The 17,464-nt window shown below is 39.0% G+C and overlaps 1 protein-coding gene across 1 annotated transcript in view; it reads left to right on the forward strand.

Annotated features, from left to right (window-relative positions):
* Nucleotides 1-17,083: 17,083 nt before the first annotated feature.
* The window catches only part of SOCS5 (suppressor of cytokine signaling 5), a 3,119-nt gene continuing 2,738 nt past the window's right edge, over nucleotides 17,084-17,464 (forward strand). The window contains 1 exon segment of the mRNA XM_008937009.1: nucleotides 17,084-17,464. Coding sequence (XP_008935257.1) covers nucleotides 17,084-17,464 — 381 coding nt within the window.

Consider the following 17,464-nt stretch of genomic DNA (forward strand, 5'->3'; position numbering starts at 1 on the left):
CCACACGGTAGCCTATATTGTAGAGGTATTTTTATTGCCCATTGAATTGCATTCTAGCAAAATTTCTTTGAATAAATAAAAGGGCTCTTTCAGTTTGGCTTACTGATCTACTGTTTCCCATTACTGGAGCTAAAAAGATAAAATCTGGGAATCTGTCAGAAGTTTTAATTTTTATAATGCTAAAAAAGTTGTGCTGTAAGAGGTAAGAAAACTTCCTTAAGAGTCTGGGTTGACCAGTGTCAGTTCTCATGTGCAGATGATACGGTTTTGTTCTCTCAAATTCCTCGGGGTCTGAAGCATCTGTTAGAGGATTTAGCATTTTTGTCGGTAGAACTGTTAGTCCTTATATGCATATGACATGGTTTTGTTCTCTCAAGCTCCTTTGGGAGTGAAGCATCTGTTAAAGGATTTACAGTGCTTTTTGTCAGAAGGAATGTGACTAAAATTCAAAACTATCAAGTAATTATGCTCTTCTATAGCTCAGAGTTGCTTATGTATATGGCTGATGAGCACTGCATGGAACAACTTTTCTATTTTCATATTTGTCTAACAGCTGAGAACAGAATAGAGGTTAGGGGCATTAAGGTCCAGACCAGAAGAGTTGTCTGGAAAAGTAGTAGTCCTCTTGTGGTTTAGACTGTTTGGACTTGGGTTCAATATGGCATGTGGTTTTGAAAAACATTTTGTTCTACTGTACACTATGGGAAATGTATATAATTTGGGTAAAGCTGACTTCTTTTTGATTAAATTTATACTTGTTTTCAGGACTAGGTCTGGAAACCAGCTTCTAGGGGATAACTCTTAAGTGGTCTGAAAGTTTGAAATCTCCCTGCTGTTGTGCATTGTTTGGTTCATCCCTTCCTCATGTCTCTTGATCACTGTTACATTTTTTTGATGAGTTCTGTTTGGCTTTTTTTTTTTTGGCCACTGGTTTTGATCAGAATTTTAAGACTGGGAAAAAAATAGCATAGTTATATATCATCGGTCATCTTTTTGAGGCTGTCTATATTTATCTGATATTTGGAAATCCTTCGTGGTAGTGAGCTCCAGAGGAACTTTACAGCCCTGTTTTCAGCAATACAGTTAGTTTATTTGGGTAGAAAGTATTATTCCTGAGTATCTTAGATGCCAATAGCTAAGCTGAAGATTTGTGATTATACTTATTTTGTAAATGCTGCTTAAGATATAAACAACTTCGTCTTAGTCCTGTAAGTTCATTCTTATAAGCTTAAGAATTATCACGTTATGAAATCACATTTTGCTTCAGTTATGCAAATAATTCCTTTATTTTGGCTGTGTAGCAGTAGAAACAAAGACTGAAAAAGATCTACATAGCCTGCGAATTCTATATTTTTTAAACTTTAGTCAAATATGAGAGGTGAAACAATTTTGTACCATGATAAGCAGATCATCTTAATGCTAGTGAAGTTAATGTGCCATACTAATAGAGTATCTACGCATGGTTGAGGAATATGTCATCCCTCAACTTGCTTTAAGGCCTCTGATAAGTGAAAATCTTGATTTACCAGCTTCATCGACAGGCATGTATAATTTCCCATAAGTTTCTTAATGGGACTCTTGCAATGGCATTTGCTGTTTTTCTGAGAAATGCAGAGGCACTAAGACTTTTTTTTTTTATTTTAGTTTCTTATAATCCCAGAGAACAATGAGTAAAACAAACCTGAAAATTGTGGAGAAAAGAGAATATTGTTATGCAAGGAGATAAAATGCCATACAGCTGTGATTTGCAATTTGTTTATTACTGTGAAATTTGGTAAAATTGGTTTCCTCTTTTGTCAAACAAAGCATTAATATTTTATAAAAAGTTTGATACAGCAAAGATGTGCAAAGAAATTGTTTTGCCCCTTTTTGTTATGCAGTACAAATGTAGAAAGGGGTGAGTCTTGTTTGGGGTCCTTTCTCAGGTTTTTTCCTGTAAACTCACCACTTGTATCTCGTTTTCTGAGTACTCACAAATGTTGGGCTTGGTTTCTTCTGTTACTTACAGACTTGCTTTCTTTGTACCATGAAGTTATAGCTCCAATGCCAAAAAATCTACTTTGCAATTTAATTTTGGCTGACTTGAAGAGGGTCAGTAATTACAGTCACCATTTCCAGCAAGTTGAGTTTTTCCAGCAGTCTTTCTATGAAGAATGTGACTGTGGATTAATTGAACATATAAATGAGTCGAAAACTTTTTTCTGCCAGAGGCAAACATAGGAGTAGGTGCTAGTAAGGCTTTCAAAACTGTTACCTAGGTAATTTATGGATCTACTGTAACCTTTGCTCAAGAACAGATTTAATTTAGTGAGAAAGTTGTAGGGGTACAGCTTACTTGTAAAACAGATAAAAAATTGTGTGGAAGTTTTTTAATTTTAACTCTTGGAAACAAGTCAGTGTCAAAGCATTTCTAAAGCCTATTGCCGCCAAGCTTCCCTCCAACAGTGGGGCTGTCATCTCTAAATCATTGTACCCTGTCTTTTTTCAAGTCACTCTGAATTCAGAGAGGGCAGAAAGTTAACGTTTGTTGATTCAAGAATATGCTGAGATCACAGATGACATACTTAACAGAGCTGCTTCTCTTCTGCCTTGCTGGCTTGTGCACATTCCTTTGGTGTCCTGGAGGGGCTGAGGAGGCAGCAGGGTGACGTACTTCAGTCACGGAGCAGTGTGATAGTATTCAGCTGATGCCTCTTTTCTGAGGGATATTTTAGGATATTTCTGCAGTTTCATTAATCACTGTAAGTTTTCCTAATGTTCAGTATGCACTTTTATTTTATAAAAACAGCACAGTACTGGTATAAGGAATGACCTAGAGGGGAGTGCTTTGCAGTTGTAGCCGAGTTTGTTGTTAGCATGGATAAGTAGTCTTGGTCTTAGCTGACATTGCTGTCAGAAACTTGATGTTTGCTTATAGCAGGAGTTATGGTGGTGTTACAGCTATGCTGGCAAAAATTCTGGTCTTTGTTTTGGGACAGTGATGGAAGTCAAACCAGGAAAAGAATGCCAATGTACAAAGCTACCTCTGTTACCTACCGACCCTGCATCGCTTGCAAATCCCTTACACATAGAAGAATCCAGTGCTCCTGATCCTTGTTTCCTGTTCACTTAGCTTGGCATGCATATTTATAGTCTTTTTACTAATTTTTGAATTGAGCCATGTGTTTACCTCTAATGGGAAGTGATTTTGCTTCAACTTTCAAGGCAGCATAGGTAGTTAAATGCTGCTGTTCAGGAGCTAAACCTGGAGCTCAAATAAATACATGTAGAAAATTGCTACTTGGAAGGTTTTGCAAGCATACCTATCCTATCCGTGCAGGAATTAAGTAGATGGGAGTAAACTGTGTATTCATGTACTTGGGTTGTCGTATGGGAGTGTACAGGAAAGATAAGGCTGTAGCCTCCTTGCTTGGGAGCAGCAGTGAAGAAGTGTGTCATGAGGTAAGGGGGGAGGAGGAGGTGAAATCACGTTCTGGTTCTGTGGAGTCTGCAGAGCTGGAGCATGCAGTGCAGCACAACCATGGGTGGTGGTAGTATCAAACTTGTGTGTGGTCCCTGGGCTGTAATATAGTCCCAACAGGTGAGGCTGTTAAGAACTGTTGCTCCTTTTGCATCTTTCTCCTCTCCCTTCAGGTAGAAGGGATATACGATGGGAGAAATCTGCTGGGGGAATGAGTTCAAGTCCTTGAATGTGTCCAGAGCTGGTGAAAGGGCTGGAAGGAATGTCCCGTGAGGAGCTGTTAGGACTTTGGGCTTGTCTAGTTTGGAGAAAAGGAGGCTGAGGCACAGGCTCATTGCTCTCTGCAGCTTCCTCAGGAGGGGAAGTGGAGAGGGAGGTGCTGATCTCTTCTGCCTGGGATCCAGCGATAGGATTCACGGGAGTGGTTGAAAGTTGCACCAGAGGAGTTTTGAACTGGACATTAGGAAGCATTTCTGTACCAAAAGGGTGGTCAAACACTGGAACAGGCTGCTTAGGTGGTCAAAGCCTCAAGCCTCTCAGCATTTGAGACATTGGGACAATGCCCTTAACATGCTTTAACTTTCAGTCAGCCCTGAGTTGATCAGCTCGTTGGATTAGGTGACTGTTTTAGGTCTCTCACAACTGAAACAGTCTGTTCTATAAAATAAACTGCAGCAACCCCCCACCCTCCCCCAAACAACCAGTGTTTAGACAGAGGTATCGCTTTGGATCAGCTGTAGCTATATCCAAAGTTATTCCAATTTCTCTGCATGTTGTGCACTTCTCACGATAGTTGAAAGAGCTTTAAATTGCCCATAGTGGAAGTTGGGTGCTGGTAACTGGAATTGAAGAGTCAGTGGCCATGGCTGTTTCTGGTTTTATTTATATATTATTTGAGGTTAAATAGGTTGTCTAAGACTTCTTGGAAGATAGAACAGTGAAGAAAAACACATGCTTGGTCACTGTGTTTGCTTACTGTCCAGGTGGGTTATTCCTCTTCTTCAGACTCTTTGAAGAGGTATTATCAGGTCCTTGTGGAGTTTAACTCCTGCTCACTGTGGATCTAAAAGTCCTCCATTTTCTGTAATTACTTAAGGGAATCTTGTCTTCTGTGGATGTCTGTGTTGTTTCACTGTTTCCTTCGCTGCCTCCACTCAGTACTCTTAGGATGGAGTGTAGCATTGTGTAAGATCAAGGCTGTTAAGTCTTCCAATTCAGTGTAATATCTCTGAGGCTTGCAGTGGTCACTCTGATTTGCCTGTCATACGATGCTTTCTGGAGGAAACAATCTCATCAAATGTTAATGGTACCTGATCTCTATAGTTACTCCAAACAAATAGCTGGAATTTTCAGAGGGGAAGATAATTTTATATTTTGTTTGCTGGATCATCCTCCTCTGTCATTGCACGGAATCTGACATTTGCCATTACACAGATAACTTAGTGTCTGGTTGTTCACCCATCATTTTGCAAACTCTTAGTGGACAGTTTGAATAGTTGTGATTCTGTGTCATTGACAAAATGTCCTATTTTGTTCTGCAGCTGTAAACTTCTGTAGCAAAGTGCATTGCTGCATAAGTGAGGAGTTCACACGTGAGTTCCTACTGGTGGTGTTCTTCATCTTTTGCTTCCACAGAAAATAGGAAGTGTTAGAAAATGTTTGAGATGCTGTATTCAGTGGTTTATAACTTTGCTGATATGTGATCTTTTGGACTGAAAAATTTCATGCCTTTTCTTTGTCTTGAGTTTAATTTTGTTTAAAGTTGTCAGCCAAAATTCTACAAAGATAGTCCACACAAAATCCAGTCATCCTGAATTTATAAGATGAGGAGGTGTTGGTGGTTTTTGTTTTAAGATGCACAAAATATAACTTTTTTTAGCAGTTAGTTTTTCTACAACAGCTTCAACTTTTCAAAACTCTTCTAGGTAACTACTCTGACTATAAAATTCAGATCAAATCAGTAAGCTGCAGAAAGGCACTGAATGTGGTCTGATATGGGAAGTGTTAGGTGATGCTAACTAATTTTAAAAAAAAATATCTGCAGCAGTGTGAGCCTCACAGGAAGTTAGTACCTGGTTGAGCAGGAGTTTTTCTCATGTTTATTGAAATATTGGAGGGAGCAGATAGATGTTGCTGAAAGATGTTCAAGTCTGGCTGTTTATCAGAACTCTTATGGAGGTAAATCTTAATTTTTCTTCAAATCATGATGGATTTGAAGTTACCTACAAGTTCATCCTCTGTGCCTATGTGCCACTGATGCCAGGTGCTATCAGAAATTTGCAGTCTTATGCACACGGAGATCTGACTAAGAGTGAAAGAGGTTTATTAGTTTTATTAGCCTTGTGCAGCTGGTAGTGCTGTTGCAAAGGTTCCTTTTTCTAGTCCATTAGTTTGCTTTATCATCTTGGTGTTCCTGTGGGCTGTAACTCATACTAACCCATACCAGACAGGAGCCCATAGACACTTAGTGACTTTCTGGTGCTGACTGAGCTGTTTTTTGTGGGTATTAGAGTGGTATCACAGGTTAGTGAGTTGTCTTTTTCAGATAAGCCATTTTCCTCTTGATTAAGAGGAATGCAGGTTAGCTAACCACTGAGTCTATGACTAGGTCGTGGTGCAACGAACCTTAGTAAAAACTGGAATCATCTTTAAGACTAGATAGGTGACATCATAGAATTGTTGAGGTTGGAAAAGACCTTTAAGATCTCAGAAGAACTTAGGAGCCAGCCAAACACGCACATTTTTCATAGAAAACTCTCATTCTATAGGGGCTCACTTACTTCACATACACAGGTACTTCTTTGCTAGAATAAGGATTTCATTCAGATAGTTTTGATGTAACTGGTTAATTATATGTGGCCAAGAGGAAAGATGTAGCCACATCTTGACAAAAAGTATCACTTCTTTTGCATCCTGTTATGCAGTAGGAACCATCTCTCCAAGATAAGATAGGACCATACTTGTCTAGTTAACACCTCAGTTGCAATGAACTGAGGCAGTAGAAGCTCTCAAGAGGAGAGCTGATTTCCTTGTGAAAGATTGGTCAGTCTCTGTAGTGCATATCTTGTGCCTCTAGTCCTAGTCTTACATCTCTGACAACCTGAAGAGTTTGTGGGGGGTTTTTTTGTTTGTTTTGAAGTTTTGTGGTTTGTTTTTGTTGTTGTTGGATTTTTTTTCCCTTCAAGCTTTTATGGTACATCTTGATACTGTGTTTTGAATCGGAGGCATTTGTGGTTTTGCAATCTCTTGTTTTCACAAACACCATAATTCTGCGTTAATGCTTACTGATTGAGATGTGCTTCATACAGAGACTATGTACAAGTACTGACTTTGCCTTTAACACTTCTAAATCTCCAGTTATTTAAGTTATGGAAATATTCATGTTACTGCACATTGTTGGAATTCTTGACTAGCGAGCTAAAAGTGTAATACCTAAAAAGTGAAACTTGGCAGACACATAGATGAAGTCTCTGCTAGAACTTTGCTTTAAAGAAATTTAGTTCTGACTTTCCAATATTTAAACTGTCTTGCACAAAAAAGTATATTGGTGTCATGTGTATATGCTATATATATTAATTTGTGTGTATATAATTAGACACGAGTTATTAGACACTAGTTAGTTTAATAATATAAAACTTTGCTAAGCTAGCATTTATATCTTTGTTTTTTCTACCCCTTATGCCTAAGAAAAATCTTCTTCAGGGGATGAACCTGCAAGGCTAATGCCTTAATTTTTTTTGTTTTAATATTGTGAAGAAAACAAAGTGCAGAATTTCAAAAAGCTTCAAATTCAGTGAAATCTCTATTCCTAGTAGAGGTCAAAATGTGTTCAAAGTGACTTGAAGCTTCTCCTGCAGCCTACTTTTAGCTAGTTTCCAGAGTGATGGGGTTTTTACCTTTTTTTCCCTTTCTTTAAAGATGTAATTTTTCTATGCACTATAAGCTGTCATTGCACATGCTTTATATGTCCAATATCCAGAATATCCAGGGCGGTGTTAGTTCTCCTTTTTCTGGCATATTAGTCCATAATTTTAAAGTTATAATAATGCCTTCAGGTTAATTTTTGGTAGGATTTGAAACCCAAAGTTTCCGTTGCTCTGCAGTTTAATTCTAGCCTTGGTGGTGTGGTTGGCCATGCCACGGTGTGGGCACTGGGTGACAGAGCTCGCAGGTACAGAACCATGAAGCCTGGGTTCCTTGCTGCTGGAGAGTGGCAGGACAATGTTTCTGATAGCTCTAACTGGGTATAGTCTGGAATAAAGTTGCCAGTGGATCAAAGTGAAAACATGAAACAGGCTAGACCTGTTGGCAGCCTTCCAGCTGCTTCCTTTGCAGGGTTTATATTATTTTACCTACCCTGGCCCAGCCTAGGGAACCAGGTGCTTGCTGCCAATTAGTCTTGTCAAGACGGCCCAGAGCTTCTCTTGACAAGCCTGACTGCTGACAGCAGCTGTGGGGTAGTCTTAGGCAGGATTTTAACTCCTTGCTTGCCAAATACTTTGCAGATTAAATCCCTGATCTCATTCTGCAGTTATTCAAATATGCCTCCATTTTATGAAAACACATCTTGTACAGAAACTGGTCTAAGATTGCCAGCGATGCTATAGTGATAGATTGTCAAACTCCTGGCATGAAAGAATGTAAGTTGGGAGTTAAGTCATTATGATGGTCAATTCTTAAATTTGTGGGTGCTGTCAGAACTGGCCACCTTCCACTTGATGTGCAGCATAGGTGTAGCTGGGTAAGACACCAGGCTGGTCCAGCAGTTTTCTCCCCAGTAGCCTGAGGTTTAATCTTGCTTTGGTATTGTGGTGACACAAGGGAGTTTGACCAATTTACAGGTCATCCATTAATAACTGTATATTAACTATATAATATTAACTATATCCTAGATATAATATAGCTAATATACTATGTATATTAACTATAACAATTACTGTAACTATTACAATTAATGGTTTCATTTTTAAACATTTCAAGTAATTCATGTTGCTGCAAAGAGAAGCTCATTTTTAGTTGTGGAATTTCCCTGAGTTTTCTTGTCTTTTACATGTGTGTGTGACCTTGCTATTATCAAGTGCTTTGATCTGGTAATGTTAGCAGCATACAAAAATTACAGGTTTTCTTCCATAAAATCTCAGTGGGTTATTTTCATCAGAAGTGGCAAATTAACGAGCTGAGCAACTCATATTGCAAGAGATTTTTCTTTAAGTGCATGTAACAGTATTTACTCTTCAGGTTAACACTAACTTCTTTAATTGCATTTCCTAAGAAATCACAGCTTAGGCTGTCATTATTCTCAGCTGTGGCACTTTTATAAACTTTTGGCTCCATTTCACTAAAATTTGAAAGGCAGTTTTTAAAACATGCTTTGTAAATTGCAGGAATAGCAGTGCTGCTGTTTCTTATGCACTTGCCATTGTAGCTACATGACGAGAGAAAGTCAAGCAGAACTTTGTTTTTATCAGTTTTAGGAGGTGGCAGCTAGCTAGTTGGTATTAGAGAATATGATCTTTTGCTTGGTCAGGTAGAAAGGGAACTTGGGAAGTAGCTGGAGGCATGAGAAGAGCTGTGTGTGTGAAGGAGATACTTGTAGGCTGGGGGCAAGGATACTGTGCTGAGGGGGAGGCATTAGCAGGCTGTTGAGGTTTTGAAAAATTTAGAGTATCAAGTGAGAAGAAATAAGGCTGTTAAATCAGTATAAATTGATCCAAGAACAGAGGAGCTATCTGTTTGCAAAATAGCAGTTTGCAATTGAAGGAAATACTCTGTTTACAAAACATCTTAAATTGGATGTTTCCCCTGAGCTAGTCAAGGATGTGGGATATGATTGACCCATCTTTTCAGCTTTGCTTCCCCTCTGCTTTGCTTTCTGTGAGGGATAGCTATTAAGGTATGCTTTTCCTTAACTCACAGCTCACAAGAATGACATATGAATAATTAGTAGATCACTCTTTATATCAATTTGAGACCTATTTAAGTTTTAGAACTTGACAGAGAAGGATATGCTTTGTTAGTGGTCTTAAAAGTAGAAACAAATTCTGTGCTGTGAAGGGGGAGCTCCACAACAGAGTACTTAGAGCTTTTGCAGAGGTCATCAAGAGGTCTGCTGTGCTTAACTTGAATTCTGACTGGAACCATTTATTCTGCCCACATGAACTTAAAAAAAGTATTTTGGCAGCTTCTGTTTGAGACGAGTTAAACATAGCAGTACAGAAAACAGTATTTCAGCAGGTCACTTGGAGTTCTCTTCTGTAGCAAGCACCTTACTTTGTGAACTTAATGCTGATTTTGTTACTTTTTCAAACAATAAGATGCAGTTAGGAGTTGCCTACTTAGGGTATGTGGAGGTAATTTAAAGGAAGCTACTTTCATTTAATGATGCTTTTGTGGATTTACGTGTTATGATGAGTGGCCATCAGGATACTGCCTAAATAATTTGAGGATGTCTGCTTGGAATTAATATGCCTGATTGTCTTGACTTGGCAGAGCTGCTCCCGTAGATATGTACCAGTATGGGGAGTTCACAGTAGGTCAAGTGTGGCCTTGTTTCTGTATTGATATCTGAAAATGATGCTTGCAGTGTGTAGGTATGTGATCCTTATAGAATTAGAAATACTAGCTTTGTTCATGGTGGTTGCGTTATTACCCATTAGGCTTGTGTAAGTACAGGGAGAAGATTACTTCAGAAACAGCTGTCTATTTTTGGTTCAATGTTCACATCCTGTTCTTCCATTGATGTTTTTCTGTTTCGGGGATTTCAGATTTTCCTGGACAGAAATTGATGCAACTGTATGGTATGTTCTAACCTAACCTGTGAACATAGGTAATCCTGACGTTGTCCTTTTTGAACCCTAAAGCCTAGTAAGGGGATACAAGGATGTATCCCACTGTTCAAAATATCTTGGAATGATATTTTTAAACTGAAGTTACTAATGTGTAGCTGCTTGTTAAGAAACTGGCAGAATATCAGCTCTGCAAGCTAAGACTGCTTTTTGCTCATTGTGAATCCGCACCAAGGAGGGGGAGGAGATTACTTTTAACTTTCAGGTTGGAACAATGGCAAAATGTAATTTTTTTTTCCTTTGACTTGACAGTCTGCCAGCTTAAGTCCTTGAAACTTGTAGCTTGCCGTGTGTTTTAGTAGGACATATCAAGGCAACTTAGAATTTTATTTTCGAAGTAAAATTTTTCAGTGGCTGAACTTTCAGCATGAATGTTCAAAGTAGCAGCTTACATAGAGTTCTAGCCTCTCTCCTTGCAATCAGAGCCACACATTGATTAATATATAGGTTTCAAATTTAGATTTCTCTTCAGAGTAGCCTCTAGGGTCTTAATGCTGTGCACAAAACTCAGCCGTGCTGCTGTGGAAGGAAGCAGTCTTGCCCTGGCTGCTGCTTCCTCCCTCCTTATCTGCTTCTCGCTTGTGTTAATTTGAATGTTTATACAGAAATCATAAACCAGATGGAGTAAATGATTGTGACTTTCTGAGAATCCATTTTAGTCTGGATCAGTTCCTTGAGCTGGTTGACAGAGCATCCTTATAGTGTAGAGACCATGCCCTGCACCAGCACAAGTGTCCAGGAAGAGGCTGATGCCGTTTCTTTTGGTTGCAGTGCTGATTTATGCCAATTTTGTGTTGTTGGAATTACTCAGTATTCTCTACCTCTTTGTGGCAGGTTTAAGTTTGGATTTGGGGGTTCAGACTTCCAGATTCTTCTTCCTATACAATTGCACTTCCAGAGCCTGCTAGGAAAAAAAGTAGTACTTTGCACTAGTAAGGTTTTCATGAGCAATTGAGAGACTTGGCTCTTTTGCACTGTCTAGTTAAAAAAATAACAGCCACCTCTTCCATCCAGCCCTCCACATGGGTTCTTCAAGCTGTCTGCAGCGAGCACATTTTTGTGTGCGTGTAGAAAAATGTGTGGTTCCACTTAAGCCAACATATTCCTTGTTTTTCCAGAAATGTTGTCTCTGGTATTAGGGTAGTAATTCATTATTTCTGGAATGTGTATTGGAAGGGAGGAAATGCTTTGTAATCACTAGTATTGCCCTTTCTTCCTTCCTCAAGTGGGTTGCTTTGAAAGGTACATGTTTGCCACCCTTATTCATTTTGACTGAATAAGGTTGAGGAGTGCTTATGTGAGCAGCTTTGTTAGCTGGTGTAGCCTACAGCAGGCAACCTGCAAATAGGACATTAACCTCTTCAGCAAGCATACCTTAATGGAAGCAAATGTCTTTAGTAATGGTCTCTCTCATCACTGTGAAAGTGAGGAACAACCCCAAGAGAAGCGTAGTCTCCACACAGGCCTTTTACTTCTACCTCCGTGGTCCGAGGTGACATACTCCAGTGTCACTGAATGTGTTAGCCAGCTTGGCTGTGCAGGCTCCTGCTGGCATTGAGCTCAACCGTGTGCAAGGAGCAGAGAGAGTAATTTCTCTCCCTCGCCTCTTTTCCCTTTCAGGTTATTGGTTGTTTGGTTTTTTTTTTACTTGTGTTTTGTTTTCCTTCAGTGTTTTGTCGTTATCTTTCAATGTTTTGAAGCTATCATCATATCAAAATACCAAAACGCAGAATCTTGCAGGCTCTTGTGTTTGAAATAAGCACACTGTACTTGTTTTGCAAGGTGTTATACTTTGTGCACTGTATCAGCTTTTCTGAAGATGGTACATTTTCAGGAGTTAATATTTTGAATGTAATTTACCATATCAACTAATTTTTCAATTGGGTAACAGTGGAAGAGTGAAACAAATGTATTATCTTTAGGACAGAGAACAACCTTGGCTTTGAGTGTTCTTCTTAGGAGGCCACAGGTGGAAAGCTCCAGTGTGACACTTCTGGAAAGAGTGGTCTGAGCTTTCACCATAATCTATTAATATGTGGTCTTTCAGGATTATAAACAGGTTGTTCTTATTTAAATCATGTTACACAAATGATTTTCCTGGTGCTCTTTGTGTTTTCATCATTTGTACACTCAAATCACTTGACGACTACACTTCAGTGCAAACTTCATGGCTTTGAATGTCTTTAAATGTCTGTACTACAAGTGGGAGCTCATTGCTTCTATAATTCTTGCAGAGTACTTACAACCTGTTATTTTTTTTAAGATAGCTTACACTAATTTAGATAGAAATAATTTTTAGTTGATTTGAGATTGGTTCAGGAACATTAGTGTAACTTTTTTCTTAGAAAAGTCTACAAATCGATGAATTTGCTTTGTGGATTTGGGTGGAATGAAATTTATTTCCTGTTTAGGCTAATATAACCACGGGCAATGCTTCTTTTGTCAAACTGGAATGGTTTTAGGGCTGGTTCAGAAGTAATTTGTGTTTTGTCAGCCTTAGCGCTGCTGCAAGAAATCTGTGAAACCACATGTCTGTTGCACATGGATTTAAACTAACTTAAAATTACTAGATTGAATATTAAATACTTTGCCAGTGACTCAGGTTTTATTCTAACACAAGGCTGAGAGGTTTGACTGAGACAGTCGCCCAAATTCACTGAACTGTTTTTCATTAGTGAAGAGTAGTTCCCAAAGAAGTCGCTCCCCCCTGGAGCCACCGGGCAGTTTGTCCCACAAAGCTGTGTCAGCTGGCTAGCAGTGGTGGTGGGTTAGGTGGTACATGGACTATTCATGTTTCTGAGCAGAACTGAGGTAGTGAGGAACTGAAGAATAAAGGTAAATACCATTAAGCACAAAATTTCAAGATGAGTTGCCATGTCCTTTTTGTATTTTCAATGAATTACAATGGGTAGCCTGCAGCCCCTTTGCCATCTGTGCCCAGTGAAACAGCATGAGCTGATTTGGAATGCAGGTAATGTTTTCAGGGGCCTGAATGACCTAATGTTTTAAGTAATGCTTTGTTGAAATTTATGTAGCCCTTATTCTAATAATTTTGCCTTCCATTTGCTGTATTAAGGCCTTGCTCTGAACCAGTTTTAGTAGGTTTTTACTGTCTTCTGTTTGTAGACTTGCTAGGAGCATAATGGGGGGGAGGAAAAGGGTGTAAACGTTAAGTTACGAAAGAACTTTAATCTTTGTTTTGTTTTGCTCTCTAGAGAGGTTACTTTTATGGAATCTTTCAATAGTAGTACTATGGCCTAACTTTAAAAGCATTTCAGCACTTTTAGTGCTTCCAGAGGTGAATGGAAACTAATAATGTTTAGTACTTTTTCTGACATTACTCTGGAGTTTCTGCCTAGGAATGTTAACTTTTAATACTCACCTAGTGATTGCCCAACCCTATACTTTTTAAATTTCAGTAGATATGCATGCTATTTGAATATTTGTCTTCCTTTTCTGCATGTAAAGCTTTAACTTAAGTTCCCAGTGTTCTTTGTTAACTGCTGTCCTGGGCTTGGTTCTTCTAGCATGGAGAACCAAATTATTCTCCTCTGTCCTGTTACTGCTTTTCTGACTGTGCTGTGAGTGTACTAAATCCCTTGACTCCTCTTGGATTTCTGGAAAACAATGATGATTATTTTAGGGAAGTGCTGACCTACTCTTTTAATAAAGAACTTGTCTTGTATTCCACTTTCCCATTTTTAGAATCATGGTTCATATTCCTCTTGCTTCACAATCATATAACATCCTTGTGGCGAGTACAGCAGTTGCTTACCTGGAAAAGTAATATTAGAAAAGTGTGTATTTTTAGCTGCCTTTTGATGTGATGTAGCAGCTGGAAACAAGGAGGAGAGGCAGTATGAGGTGATCCGACAGCACTGCCAGTCACAGCTTGGGAACCACTGCTTTGGGCCTGAGACCGGAATGTGGGGAAGCCGTTTTTACAGGCCTGGCTGTGCCCCTCGTGCCTGGCACTTCCATGAGCCAGATGCTGTGGCTTTGGTCTTGGTTCTCAAAAGCTTCACTTCCCCTTGACCTCATTTGACAGATGTTGTCGATGGATAAAGAAGAATGTTCTGTGAAGCTTTCTGGTTATGTTAATTTGTATTAAAAATATATAATTAGCAGGCAGTTTGATAATTATAATTAAGACAATATCCTTTTGGTACCAGTGGCTAATTGTAAATGTGTAAATTAAAAGAGGTTCTAACTACTAACAGAAATATCCTTTTTCTCTTTGTAGTAATCATGTTCACAACTCAGAGAAGGAATCTAGCAGCAAGTTCATGTTGAGGTATATTCTCAAGACAAGATACAGTGACTCATATGCTTTTTTGGGTAAGAAAAGGGTAGCTTTATTCTCTTGAGTATGACAAAAAATACTTAACCTTTTCAATCTCACTTTTGAAAAATGCAGGCTGTTGAGACAGTATGGTGGGGGTTTTGTGGGTGTGGGGTTTTGTTGTTTGTTTTTCCTGTGTTCTTGAAGCTTTCTGGATAAGCATAGGGAATGTTCCACTCATCTAACAGTCTAAAAACATTCTGTACTAATAGTGCAAAGGTAGAGCAGTAATGACAATTTTAAAATTTAAAGTAAGACACCATTGAATAGTGTATGGCTCTTTGATTAGAAAAGTAGTTCCTGTTTATTGTCACAAAGATGTGTACTGTTTCTAGCCTAATTTCCCAAGGGAGTGGAGGTTATATGCTCTCTCTTCCTTTTCCCTTCCCCAAAATTTTCAACATCTCTGTGGCTAGGAAAGAAAGAAATGTACAACTTGAGAGAAAAGTGGGTAGAAGTCAGCCTTATATATACACTGTGTTGACAGGCTCAAAGCTGGCAAACATATGCTGCCTCCTGGTCAGTGTGGGTATTCTGAGACACCACAAACAGCTAGGATTATTGAGATGGCATGATACCTGATTATATGGCTCCTATAAATCTGTTCCTGACCTGTCTTTGTTAGTTCTGCTCCTCTTAAGATTCTTTAGCTTGTTACAGAGAGCTCTTAACAAACCAAAATATTCCTAAATATTTTTTTTTTTTCTAGTCAGGAAGACATTCCTTGCTCATTTGCTTACACACTTTCACATATGCACAGAACTCTGCAGCATTTTCTATGTATAACTTTTCCCTGTGAGTGTCTTCCCTCCTTAATAACCACCTGGGTGTTGTTCCGCTTGTAACTGTTCTGGGTAACTGCACCAGTCAACTCCAGAGACTGTTAAGGCTGGATTTCCCTGATTCCCCAGCCTCCCTGCATCCACACGAAACCCTTAAGGTTTTGTTTTATGCAATTGGATGTAGATGGCTTGCTGGGCTTGCTGAGGTATCTGAGGAGGGGATGGGGAAGGGAAGCTTTCGCTCCTTTTGCTTTCTGTTCCTCTAACAGGTGTTCCACGTTCATTATCCTTTCACCCTTCTCATGTAAGCGGTACCTCTGGCTCTTCCTCAGTCCCTGGGGATTCTGCTGTGAACTCATGGCCTTACAGCTGTGCTTCTGTCCTGAGGGACTTCTAGACTGGATCACTAGAGTATTGCTTACTTGTTTATCATCCATGTTAGTTTATGAGACCTGGGGCGTTCAGTCGCTGCTTCAGAATCCTTTCTCGCTGTGAACAGGCAAGAACTGCAGCAACAGAGGAACGTTTCTTCAAAATAATGTTTCCAAAGAATAGAGCAGTTTCCATTAAGAGTTAAATTAGATAAGTTGACATGTTTTAGTCCTTTAAGTTTAGCACTTCTCTCAGAATTTAATTAGATCTAATTTAGCTTGGCATTGCCTGACTTTTTGTAGTACAGAATTAGCCTGTTTCTTTCTGTCCTAGGGCAGTCTTGTGTTTTTGGCAGTCTTGTTCCAATTATCAAACTCTGTTTCTAAAGGAGTAGTTGCAGAATACACATTGCTAATGATTTTATCCTTTTTCTGTATCTCCATGATTTCGCTGTCATCGTGTTTCTGCTGTGGAGCTGCTTTTTTTTTTTAAGTGCTCTTACTAAAGATAGAAAAACTCCTTGGGCTTTTTCATTTTTTCATTTTTTTTTTTTATATCTTAAGCCCCCGAGCCAGACAGTTTTGGGGTGTGGTTTTTTTATATTTCATGTGTATGGCTTTTATTAATAAATCAGATTTTATAAGTGTAAAATTCTGCTGATACCTTGTTGCTTTTCCGTGTCTTTTGCTGATTGTCTAATCCAAAGAATGATGAATATTTTTTTTCCCCCCATAATTCATATTTTTGTGCTAACTTTTTATATCTTGTTCAGTATAGCTTAGAATTCATCTGACCTGCAGCAGGAGCGTTTACTTTTAGATGATGTATCTGGACATTTGCAGTGCACTCATTGGATTTCATTACTATAGTTTGGAGTGACCTGAGTAGTTTGTTTTCAGGATTTCTTTTTACTGCTGCTTATTGGAAGCTTATCAGGGAGTCATACCTAACTTATGACTTACAAATTCTTCCTAAAATGAAGAATTTTAGATTGCATATTTCTTGTCCATCAGCTACAGTGACGCAGACCTATCTATGTGCCTACAGAAGAATGAGAGGGCCTTCTTGTAAATATTTATTTCCCAAAACGTTTTCTTCGTGGTAATGCCTGTCACATCCACATAATTATACAAACAGTAGGGCACTTTTTCAAATGTAGTGTGTTCAATTAACAGTTGTCTTGTCTGTAACTGAACTGATAACTGAAGATGTGTCACTTTTTTTTATAACTATGTTTTTATTTTAATATTTCTTCTCTTCTTGAATTTAGACAACATAATCCATGGATAAAGTGGGAAAGATGTGGAACAATTTCAAATACAGGTGCCAGAATCTCTTCACCCATGAGGGAGGAAGCCAAAACGAAAACGTAGTTGTGAACTCCAGCGGTTGCTCATCTGCTAAAGAGAAAGCAATTCAGATAGCTGATTTGGCTCCGCAACAACCCAGCAGCCCTTTGAGAGAAAACATTGCTTTGCAATTGGGTTTAAGTCCTTCAAAGAACTTGGCAAGGCGGAACCAAAACTGTGTCACAGAAATTCCTCAGATTGTTGAAATCAGCATCGAGAAAGAGAATGACTCGTGTGTCACGGCAGGAGCTAGACTTGCTCGCAGGGACTCCTATTCTCGGCATGCTCCTTGGGGTGGGAAGAAGAAGCATTCC

This window comes from Merops nubicus, unplaced genomic scaffold (genome assembly GCF_000691845.1).
Source record: "Merops nubicus isolate BGI_N331 unplaced genomic scaffold, ASM69184v1 scaffold12453, whole genome shotgun sequence".
Lineage (NCBI taxonomy): Eukaryota > Metazoa > Chordata > Aves > Coraciiformes > Meropidae > Merops > Merops nubicus.